This window comes from Scomber scombrus, chromosome 17 (genome assembly GCF_963691925.1).
Source record: "Scomber scombrus chromosome 17, fScoSco1.1, whole genome shotgun sequence".
NCBI classification, from domain to species: Eukaryota; Metazoa; Chordata; class Actinopteri; order Scombriformes; family Scombridae; genus Scomber; species Scomber scombrus.
In genome coordinates this window covers 8,389,742-8,402,059 of record NC_084986.1, presented here as the reverse complement: position 1 = coordinate 8,402,059, position 12,318 = coordinate 8,389,742, and the positions used below count along the sequence as shown (strand labels likewise).

Below are 12,318 nucleotides of genomic sequence, written 5' to 3'. Positions count from 1 at the left end.
GAACCTTCACAATGATTGTGTTGTGCTGTTATGTTGTAATTAAACACCTAACAGTTGGTCAGATACACCATCTTCACATCTGGCAGGTTAATAAAGCCGTAGAACTGGTTCCAAATTAAAGCAACTGAAATAAGGTTCCTTCTTAACACAAGTACTTAAATAAAATAGGAAGACTAGAGTAGATCCTCTATAATTTAGAGCTATTGAATGATGAATTTTGAGGGTTGCAGAGGTGGGGTGATGGGTTGGGTTAAGGACACGGCTGCCAGGCATTGTCCTTGCGTTCATCCTGAGTCACAGGGAGAGGCAGATTTCAACCCACATCAGCTCAGAGTGGAGAAGGTCTGAAAGCTCTGGGAATGGGAGATGGAAGTAATAACAGAGGGCACTAATAGCCCCAAACTCACTCTCTGGCAGTCCACCTCTCCACCCACCCCCCCTCCACCCCCATCTCTTTTTTCCTTGTCTTTGCCTCTGGCTGTCTGTCACAACTTTCTTACTCTGTGCTGCCTCCAAATATCACGCTCGACCATTCTGCATCGTCTCCCTTCAAAAACACATTACACATTTACAAAGTTTCCTTTTCCCATTTCTCCCTGTCACATAAAGTCTTCCTCTCTATCCGACCGTCTATCTGTCCATCTGTCCAATCGACCAGCCCCTCAGACACATCACTCTGTGATTGTGTGTGTGTGTCTAGAGGGAGTCCAGGTTTTCAGACACTCTCTCCAACCTCGGCTCCTTGACCATTACTACTCCATTATCAGCGGCGATGGAGGGCGCGCCGCAGACGCCTAATGTATCCATTTCCCCCTCCATTTAGGACTCGGCAGCCCAGCGAGCTCCCGGAGTGCTCCCTGATTGGGATTGAATGTCCATTTAAACTGCCGTCCAGCCACCAGGGAGGGATGGGAGGGGATGGAGGAGAGGAGAGGAATAATGGGAAATACAGGGAAAAGGAGGTGTATAAGAGTAAAAGAGTGCATGTTGTGTGCTTGGAATGAGGAAAGGAGGCCAGGGGATTGCTCCCCTGTCTCCGAGTCTCTGATTGGAAGCTGAGATTTTCTCTCTCCCTTCTCTTTCTTTCCCTCCCTCACTTGCTGTGTCTCTATCACTTCTTCCTCTTTTCTTTTTTTTTTTTTTAACTTTCAAATACGCCTCTGTAGAAAAGCATTCCTCCTTTGGCGCCGAGCCAAGTGTCAGAACTCAGCACTCGGTTTTCTCAAGGTGCGCTTCTAAAAAGAAGGATTTGGAATTGAGATGATTGGAGTTGGCACATCCGTAGAGGGTTGGGGGGGTGGGAAGAGAGAGAGTGAGACAGAGAGAAAGAGAGAAAGAAATAAAGAAAGACAGAAGGAAAGAAGCAGGAGATCACACACACACATACAGTACAAGACTTGCGGAGGTGAGACGGTACCTTGTAGGAGAACTCCTCCGTTCTTTCTGAAGAGGGGACTCCCCGACCACAATGGAGGACTACAAATGGAGAGATTGCCAAAATAAAAAAGAAGAAGAAGAAGAAAAAGAAGAAGAAGGGATGGGGTGAGGGAGAGAGAGAGAGAAAGAGAAAGAGAAAACTGGTCAATCATTTGATCATGTTGCAGCAGCCAACCAGCCCAGCAGGCTTCATCACGAGGCAGATAGCAAGGCAGGAATTTGAGCCCATAAGCCAGTGCTTCTGATTATAGTGATTAGATTCCCGGGTGTCCCACTGTTGCCATTATTCCCTGTGATTACCTCGGAGAATTACAGCCTCGCCGCTGTAGTCCATGGGGGTAATTTCTCATGACAACCCCCCACCGCCCGCCACTGGTCCATTCACACACATTCAAAAAAAAAAAAAAAAAACTATCAACGCACACACATTTAACACAAGCTCATGTCACACAGGCATGTTTAAAACAGACGTGTGTACAGTATGACACATTGAAACACAGGCTTACAGTCATGTACTTGCTGCACACACACACACACACACACACACACACACAAAGCCGGCGACTCGGTTAAGGTGATCATTGCACCACTAATGAAGAAGGTAATGACGGCATTTCTCACATAGACGGAGACATCTTCACTCACACATATACACACAAGAAGACAAAAGGTACAGTTCTGCTGGTAAATCTATAATTTTAAGACAAAAGGAGAGGGATAGAGGGATAGGCATAGAGGAAGAGAAAGAGAGAGAGAGAGAGAGAGAGAGAGAAAGAGAATGAGAGAGAGAGGGAGGCTGTAAGAGCTTTTCCAGGTTGAGTGGTCTTTAGCTCCCCATTTGGCAACACGTCTGACTGCTCCTTTCTTTTTTCTCTGGGCTGTTTCTCTACCGTTTCACAGACCAAACACAGTCAGTGTGTGCCTGACAGCATAGATTTGGTCATATGTACACACACACACACACACACACACACACACACACACACACACACACACACACACACACACACACACACACACACACACACACACACACACACACACACACACACACACACACAAACAACAAACACACACAAACACACACAAACACACACACATACACACACATACACACACACAAAAACAGGACAGTACAGACAGAAAACACCTGGAGATACTGTGAACTCAGAAAAAACAACCCACTCGTTTCCACTCATCAGGAGAGTTTCCTTTGTAATATGAGTCCTGTTTTATGTTCTGCTAAGCTGCTGAATGAGAGGATTTGGACGTCTGCACTTGTGATGTGGCTCTCACCTCACCAGATGTAGGGGAAAGATGGACTGGAGGCAGGCACACACACGCTTGCACGCATGCACGCACACACGTGTACTACACACACACACACACACACACACACACACACACACACACACACACACACACACACACACACACACACACACACACACACACACACACACACACACACACACACACACACACACACACACAGTAATACAAAAAGCAAAAGCAGCGAACGCAAATTTCAGCCCTGAGCCACCTGCTGTTGCCATGGAGAGTTGCCACATTGCGTTGCCACGGCGATAACATATTTTTCCTGCGCTAACAGCCTGTCTGTTTTCCCGACCACCCCCCGCCCATCTCACCCCCCCCCCCCCCTCTCTACCCCGCTCTCTCACTCCTTCTTTCCGTCTCTCCTCCCATCCCTGCGCTGTCTGTCTCTCCCTCTCTCAACAAATGGCTTCACAGTGCGACAGCACCTGCCTTATACTACATGTGTTGCCATGGCGGCGTTCCCGTTGCCAAGGCGACCCTGTGCATTTAATGTAGTGGGCGAGGGGCTAAACTCGTGGCTCCTTCTGCAACGCCCCCCCTCCCTCTTCCACCCAACATCTCCCCTCATCTTTTTCCTCCGAGGGAAGGAAGAGGGAGGGAGAGAAAGAAAGAGAGAGAGAGAGAGAGAGAGAGAGAGAGAGAGAGAGAGAGAGAGAGAGAGAGAGAGAGAGAGAAGAGAGCTCCTCTCCAACCCCCTTGAGACACCCTTCCATCCATTCTTCCCTCCCCTCCTCCTCTCTCATCCAGATGCTGATGGGGTGTGAAGGAATGCACCATGGAGCTGACCTCCTACCCAGCATGCTCTCTCACTCTCCTTTCCTTTAACACACACACACACACACACACACACACACACACACACACACACACACACACACACACACACACACACACACACACACACACACACACACACACACACACACACACACACACACACACACTCATATGTGCATATGTGTGACACATCTACATACACCCATTAGGAAATGCATGCACAAGATACATACACTAAACTTAAATAAATAATTGCACATGCACACTCACACACACAAGCAAATACACACACACACACACACACTGGAGCACACTGCAGGTGGGGGGTGACTGGTGCGGCGTGAGTTATTATGGTCCATGAAAAACCGAGAGAGGTGTGAGCGACAAAGAGTAGAGGACAAAGAAGCATCAGCGCTCTCCATCTTTCACCCTCCCTCCTCCTTTTTTCTCAGCTAGTCCCTCTTTTTTTATGTCTTCACTCCGCCACTTCCTTGCTATCTCTTTCTCTATCTTATTCTCTCCTCTGTTCATTTTCCACTTCTGGGTTGTGTCAAACTGCTTGAGACAGTCCTTGACCTTAACATTTTAGACATGATGTGCAACTATTCACAGTCATTACACTTCATAATATAATATTCTTGAGAGTGAGAGCTCTTGAGAAAGATAGTGTTATATTGATTAGACCTACTGAGTTTGAAGATGCATATAAAGAGAAACCTTTTCCATGTTCTAACATAGACTGTAAATCTGTTTTAGACAATCCTCTGACTAGATGTATTCCCAAATCCTCTAATACAAACCCAAGACTCACTACTACACGCATAACCTGAAGCTTTCAACTATTTCACTTGATCATCATCAGCCAATGGAGTTTTCCTTTTTTCATTCATAAAAATTTGGAAGAAGTCACAACATCCATCTCCATACAAATAAGATACAAATCACTCCAGCTGCTGATGATAGACTGTGTAACATATTTGAGAGCTCCAGAAAAAACAAGTATGTGGATCTTGAGTTAGGACTGTTTTCGTCTAAAGTCAAGAATGAACTTTTGCACCACGTTGATTCACTGTGATCTGCAAGCTCCAGCCAGCATTTGCTTGTTTATTGTCTAATGTCATAAAAAGTGTGACACAGTGCAGTTGCAGACTCTGACCTTCTGCCCAGAGTGCCCCTATTGTGCCAAGTTATCACATGGAGCTCTAAGGGTAATATTAATTAGCCATAACCTCATGAACCCAGTTTTTACCCTTTAATTCTCCACTAAGTGGCTGTAAAGTTAGAAAACACTGTACATTCCTTCCACACCACTCACATTAAGTGAAGTATTAAAATCCCAAGATAGTATTACAAAGGCTATAATAAACTCAAGATGAATGTTTTTTATGGCTGCATTATTAGCTCAAATGGAAATATTACATGGCTGTCTTGTGCATAATCTTCTATATTTTACTAATTCAGTCTGACATGTTTGTTATCTTTGGAAACTTTGACATGTGGAATAAGCAGCGTTAACATGGCCCAGCAGCACAATGTTAACTGGAGAGGCTGAAGAACTGTACAAGTGGTTTTCATGTTTTAGCCCATTAGCAACAAATTGTGCATATTGTACATGCTGTGCATGGGCTTTACATTGGTGCTGGCCAATTTATAAAGAACACCATAAATTCTTAGATTGATTTCCTACCTTCCATGCAGCTACTGGTTTTCATTAATCTAGACACGATATAAAGAAAATGTCCAGCGACTTGCTTGTAATGGTTATTTAATCACAGGTAACATGTAGAAGCCTATAATGTGTTTTCCTTCACTTATAGTTGCAGTAGTGATGTATTGAAAGCTCTAGTTTTCAAGGATTTTAGGATGTTTGATAGTTAAAACGCACTGCTTTTGTCTGAATGAAAGGCAAATAAAGAGTAAAAATGGAGTTTATTAAAAGGCTTGTGTAAATTGGGTCATTTCTTGCATTAAAAAATGTGTTATTCAGGATGTGTCTCTCAGATGTCTGATGTTGGAGTGTGCTTCAATGCACCTTTTCTGCTTAAAGAATGATTAATTTAAACATTAAATGAAAACAATTGTGATATAACTTTGGCATAAAAGCAAGAAAGACATAATTACTCTCTCTGCATGTCTGTTGATTGTCATATTGTGAAGAAATGAATAGAAATGCTGCAACGATTAGTCGATCAATTGGCAGCGTGCAACTTTTTGATGATTGATTAATTGTTTTGGTTTTAACCAAAAGTGTCTGTTTTCTTTGTTTTATACCCTTGTGAACTGAATATCTTGAGTTTTAAATTGCTTGTTGTAGAAGAAAAGACATTCAAAGAAGTTGCCTTCGAGACAGGCAAACAGTGATGTACATTTTTCACAATGTTATGACAATTTATAGACAACTAATTGAGAAAAGATGAATATAAAATAGTTAGTTCCAGCTTTAATTGAAACAAACAAAATCTAAAAATGCCTTGGAAAATGATCAGTTATGTAAAATATACACAATTTGTAGGTCATGACTAAAACATGCAAAACCACTGATATAGTTCCTCTAACCTTAATACAAAAAGTGCTCGAAGGATCATGCACACACACACACACACACACACACACACACACACACACACACACACACACACACACACACACACACACACACACACACACACACACACACACACACACACACACACACACACACACACACACACAAACACACACACACACACACACACACAAACACACACTGCGTGCCCTTTAGGTGCTGCATCACTGGGGACCTCCAGCTCCCCTGTAACCACCAAATGAACTCTCCTCACTTACTCCCTCATTTCCCTCTGTGTCACAATGCAAATGAACAACCTCCCCTCTCTCCCACTACTCCCCCCCCAATACTCCGACCTCTCCTCACTACACTCCCCCCACCCCCCTCCCTCCTTGTTCCGAATCCGGCCTCCAATTTGTTCCACTTCCCCATACCTCATTGTTCAAAATGACACTTTTACATTTTATGGTGAACCAATTATTCTGTCTTACACAGTCCGCTGGCTCTGCAAGCCAACCTGCACAGATCAACTGGGGAGCGGGGCGGGAGGGGGGCTATGGTGGGGTTTTATACAGGGAGAGAGAGAGAGAGAGAGAGAGAGAGAGAGAGAGAGAGAGAGAGAGAGAGAGAGAGAGAGAGAGAGAGAGAGAGAGAGAGAGAGAGAACAAGCAGAGGAAGGGAAAAAAGACGACTAATAGTACCTCTCGCTGACATATCCACAGGGATGGGCAGAGGAGCCGGAAACTGAGAAGTTAGGGTGAGGATTGAAGGTAGACGAGAGGTCAGGAGAGGAGAGGAAAGGAATATGGGGGAAACGGCACAGGTAGATGTGCTGCGCTGTGGAGATGTGTGTGTATGTCTGTGTTTGTGTGTGTGAGGGCGCTGTGAGGGGTCGGAGAATGAAGTGAATGTAGACAAAGGAGGATTTAATTGAATGATAAAGTGGTGGAGAGACAGTGAAAAGAGTGCAGAGAGAGAAGGAATAAATCACAGCGCGGATAAATAAAGAAGACGAAGTACTGGGTGCCCCACTAGTTGTAATGTATGCCTGAGGACAAGCAGGAGGGTGTGTGGGATATTAAAAGAGGAGACAAGAGAGTGAGAAGAGCGGAACGGAACGAAAGAGTGTTAGGTGCCGGAGGAGAGGCAAAACGGGGACATCTGGGCAAGAGGAGGAATTAGGAGATCAGGAGCGCACAAAAAAAATGTTCGAAAGCAAGATGGGGAGCGAGAGAAAGAGAGCAGGAAAGACGACAGAGCCCTGAAGGGAAGAAGGAAGCGGGTAGAGGGTGAACATGTGAACATGTGGAGAGAGAGAAGGAAAAAAAAGGCAACCACCGCTTATACCTGTGATGTGCCTGAGGGAGAGGAAGATAGGAGGAGGGACATGAGTGTTGTTGCATAAAGAAGATTTAAGGAAAGGATGAGGCAGGTCAGCTATATAACGCCTGGGGCCAGGTGGGTGGAGAGGAAGCGACAGATGGAGAGAGGATAGAGAGAATAAAAGGGGTGGAGGACTGTACACGTCTCAGTGCTGCACCTAAAAATTTCTTTTTTTTATTGATTCATTTATCAATTATTTTTGATTAATAATTGATTCTATAACATTACAGAAAATGGCAAAAAATGCTTGACACAATCTCGTAGAACACAAAGTGATATGAAAAATATTTTTTTGTGTGACCAACTGTGCAAAACCTCTAAATACAGGGTTCAAAACAAAGGTTGGATATTGGCATTGATATCCTTTTTTGATTAAAACTCAATGAACAAAGTCCCAATTAGAGAATCAGATTAATAACAAAATGGCATGAATCTAAAAGTGCATCTCAGAATTCAGCCTGGGAACTTCACTTTCCTTTTATTACATACATTAGCAACACTTTTGTCTTCTTTTGAGCATAAAACAGCTTGAAAGGCAAATTATAGTCTAAGTTGTGAACTTGTTTCCCTGTTATAAAATGCAGACCAAAACAGGCAAGTATATAAAATGATCCCATACATAAGAAATAACCAGCGCCTACACACGACATTCAGCCCAAATTCAGGACACTACACATATTTGCACATTTTTGATGCAAAGATCGATCTTTGAATGATAAGAATGAACTTTAGTGAAAACTGCATTCAATAGGAATCTCTTTTTCTCTCAGTCCCAATGAGAGAAAAGAGAAGCCAGAACTGGTCGGCATTTTTGCTCTATAACTGAACGATTAACCAATCATCAGAATTTTTGCCCATTACTTTAAATTCCGGTTTGTGCTTTAAAACTGAACTATTACAAAATTGATCAAGCAAACAGCCTTACCTGTGATGAAATGTCTGAGGCAGAGTGGGTGGGGAGGTGGAGGGTGTGGCCAGGCCGGGTGAGTAGGGATGGTACGGCGTCTTCTTCAGGGCCTGGATCAGGTTGTGCCTATACTCAGGGTCTATAGACCACAGAGAGCCTTTGCCTATGCTCTGAAAAATAGAAAGCAAGAAAGAAAGAGATAGAGAGTAAGAAAGGAGGGAGAGGAAGAAGGAGGGAGGGGATAAAGATGTTATTGGAAGCACTATTGGGCCCCTTTTAATCACATCACAAACACAGCACAGCACACTGACCTGAGCCAACAAGTCCAAAGCCCAAACACAAGCTCAAAGTCCAGACCCTGTGCTGGATTCTTATTTACCAAACCACCTGTACACATAGCAATGCTGCATTCCAACTGAGAGAAAGACCTTGAGAAAAACCACATTCTGTGCATGTGCTGGCTCAAACACTGATAGATTGCTGCCTCCCTTCTCTCTCCCCCCCCCCCAAAAAAAAAAAAAAAAAAAAAAAAAAAAACATCAGCCGCACAAACATTCCCATATTCCCAAGGCAGATAACACTCGGAGGAATGAGAATTAATACATCCTCAATGCCACCTCGCTCAATATTTTCCATTCCGCCTCTCCTCGGAAAAAAACATGAAGCTTTTTCTGATTAAGACACAGGGAAACTCTTTAACTTTTTCCACTCCAGAGGCGATGATGGTGTGTATTTTTAGATCAAAGCAGCTTCCTCCCCTCACCTAATGAAGCTGTCGGCTCCCAATCTGAGTGAAACCAGCCTATAGATTATGGGGGGGGGGGGCATCTCAGATGGGCCGCCATGAAAATACACTCCCTGTCTCTCTTTCTCTCTCTTCCAGCCTTCACCACGCTTTCATCTGCCTTGTCATCTGAGTGTGGCAAAATCTGGAGTTTGTGTATGGCAGAGACGAGTGAGAGAGAGAGAGAGAGAGAGAGAGAGAGAGAGAGAAAGGGAGAGAGAGAGAGAGAGAGAGAGAGAGAGAGATGGAGCACAAAGTAAATATAAAATTAAAGCCGTCCTGCCTCGTGTTCTGCTCACTTTGTAGTGCTCTGTGATATGATACAGGTACAGGCTATGGGGAGGGGAGATGTCATGGCTGCAGGCTTCAGATTTTTGCAAATACTGCAAGGAATCTATTAGTAGGGAAACGTCAGATGTGCCAGAGCGGCGCTTGTGAGCATTAATTGGAGACAAATTCTAAAAATCGAGGTGAATTTTGTATTAAAAGTAGATGGGAAAACCACACCTTACTGCTTCACCCCCCCTATAAATAAATAAACAACAGTAGCATGTCCCTGTGCACTATGAACAGTGAGGTCTATGGTTCGTATCTATTTTCTACATAAAATATAATCCCTATAAAACTCGTAAGGAACACTATTTCTGGTAAACATGTTGCTGTTTTTCTGCTAAATTATTTACAAGACAAGAAAGCAAAATTACTACAATATTTAGCAAATCTTTTTTTCTGCTCTCCTATCATGTTAATCAACTTGTGAGCAATCATTTATTTTGTGACCCCTTGCAGGGTCTGCGGCGCATTATTTATCACACCTTTGAGAAATACACTTAAGAATGCTCCCAGTGGATTAAAAAAAAAAGATGGACTCCTACTTGCAGCAAATGTAGGGGTAACCTTTAAGTGATCACATGGTTGATCGCATGTGTTTTCAGGAGGAACAGCCAATCAGAGTCAAGAATGTACCCTCCATCTGCAGTATTGTTCATTCTCCTTATAAAATCCTTCAACCAAAGCTTATTATTATTCAACAGTTTTAAACTTACATTTATTTACGTGATAACTTCAATATTTCCAGCAGCAATTGACACAATAAACAGCAATCTATACATTATAAGTACATAAATTGCATCCTATTATTCGTGTGTGTAGAGATATCACATTACAAAAAGGTAGCAGCAGAGAATAGTGGTTGTATGTCTCAGACTGTGTTTGGTCTCCTTAGTCTCTATTGCAGCCATCGAGACTCTTTAAAAGCTATTCTGAATCAATTTCAGAGATCTTTGGAGCACTCTCAAACTTGGGATCATTTGCAAGTTAAAATAAATTTGTTAAATAGCTGTTATTCTTACGTTTGTCGGTAAGAATAAAAAGTGACCCCCCCCCAGGTTGGAAACCACTTAACTACACTGAACCTGAGCTATATTAAAGTGATTTGATGTATTACACCGTTGACAGCAAGCACTTTTATTAACGGTCATATTGCAATAATGAAGTACAGCAGTTGACACAAGTACACACCACATTTTTGGATAAAATATTATAAAGCTGGCAAATTACTGCAGAAGTAGAAAATATGAATATCTTATCTGCTGGAAAACAAATGTAACTCTTACTAATTTATAAAGTCTTTGATGAAAACTGGATCATTTCTAATGAGTGACGACCACGCGGAGTCTAAACTGAAACTTGTCCCCCGCGTGTGTCCAGATTTCAAGACGTCCAGCGAATCAGTCAAAAAAGTGTGCTGCGACTCACTACACCATCTGACCTTGTAAGAATGCAAGAAGCTAATAGGATGTGTGTGCACTGTTGATTCGTGTGTCCGCCCCCCCTTGTCTGGAGCTTTGCATTAGTATGTCAGTCGTGTTGTACACAGGCCATATGTGCCATGTTTTGCTCAGTGTGTGTGTGTGGGTGAGTGTGTATGGCGAGTTCCCTAGGGAGTGAGATATTACCCAGCGTGGTCTGCTCCTGGGAGTGCTTCTATTACTGCCAGCAACGCCTCTCCTGGAGAGCATGATATTACACACACATACACTCGCTCCCACAGAGGTGACCCCCACTGGGCCAAATTTCCCCTTGCACCTAGAGCCGCCAGCCGTTTGTGTATATATATATATATATGTGTGTGTGTGTGTGTGTGTGTGTGTGTGTTAGTGCGTATATTGTCTGCACGCTTGCCAGCCGATTAAATCAATGCTCTCTACACAATCTCTGTCTGCCGGGGCCCCTGCCTCTGCCAACCAGCCAGCCAATCAAAACGCTCAATCTGTAGACCCCCCCCCCCCTGGTCGATAGGCCAATCACGTGGCGCAGCTCACAGGAAGGGTCTGTCACCTGGGTTATGGCGGTCGCCTTGGCAACAGGCATCATCTGGGTTTGGAAGCGAGAGGAGGTAAAATGGACTTTTCATTTTCTGACCAAAATTCGCAAAGTTGAGAAAAAGGAAGAAAAAAAAAAGGCATCATGTCTCGAAATCGACTATCACAAAAAGTGAGGTCAGAGATGGACTTTGGGTTTTTCTATGAGGTTCAACTTTGATACAGTGTGACAGATTTTAAAAATAGGATACCTCCACAAAGGTGGATTTCAGAGCGTCGTAGCAGGTGATAAGAGGACTGCAGTCGTGACATTCACCTTAAACATATTTCTGATCTCCATTCATATAATTCTCTTTCTCCGTCCTTGGATCCCATCTGGTGCGTTACTCGTCTTTTTCTGGATGATGTGTTCATTTGTGTTCCATCTACTGTATGTGCTGGAAAAGAGTCACATTACTGTAGCGTTTGCAGCTAAAGAGCAGGATTACACAACAAATAATCCACAACTCCAAACATTAACCCCCATTTTAAGTAATATCTCATATGGTAGGGGAGTAAAACGGACTAGGCATTTCAAATTTCAGGTTTAAGAAATATTACGCTCAAATAAAATGGATTTAATGACATGTATCTGTGTCACTACAGTAGTTAGTAGTAATTTTAGTCATGAAAGTAGCAGTTTGTCTACACTTCTCAGCTATAAAGCAGCAGAGTATTGGACAATGTACAGGTAGATTCATGATGAGGAATACATACATACTGCTTCTTGCCTGGGACATGTCATAATGTGAGTAAAAGACAAAAGGGGAAGAAAGAGGAGACA

General features: G+C 43.3%; 1 protein-coding gene across 3 annotated transcripts in view; it reads right to left on the bottom strand.

Annotated features, from left to right (window-relative positions):
* Positions 1-12,318, bottom strand: part of ches1 (checkpoint suppressor 1) — a 59,704-nt gene that overhangs the window by 11,172 nt on the left and 36,214 nt on the right. For all 3 annotated transcript variants that reach the window (XM_062436796.1, XM_062436798.1, XM_062436797.1), the window contains exons 3-4: positions 8,406-8,557; positions 1,418-1,476 (exon numbers count right to left, since the gene is read on the bottom strand). In XM_062436796.1, the coding sequence (XP_062292780.1) occupies positions 1,418-1,476; positions 8,406-8,557 (211 nt within the window). The remainder of the gene's footprint in view (positions 1-1,417; positions 1,477-8,405; positions 8,558-12,318) is intronic.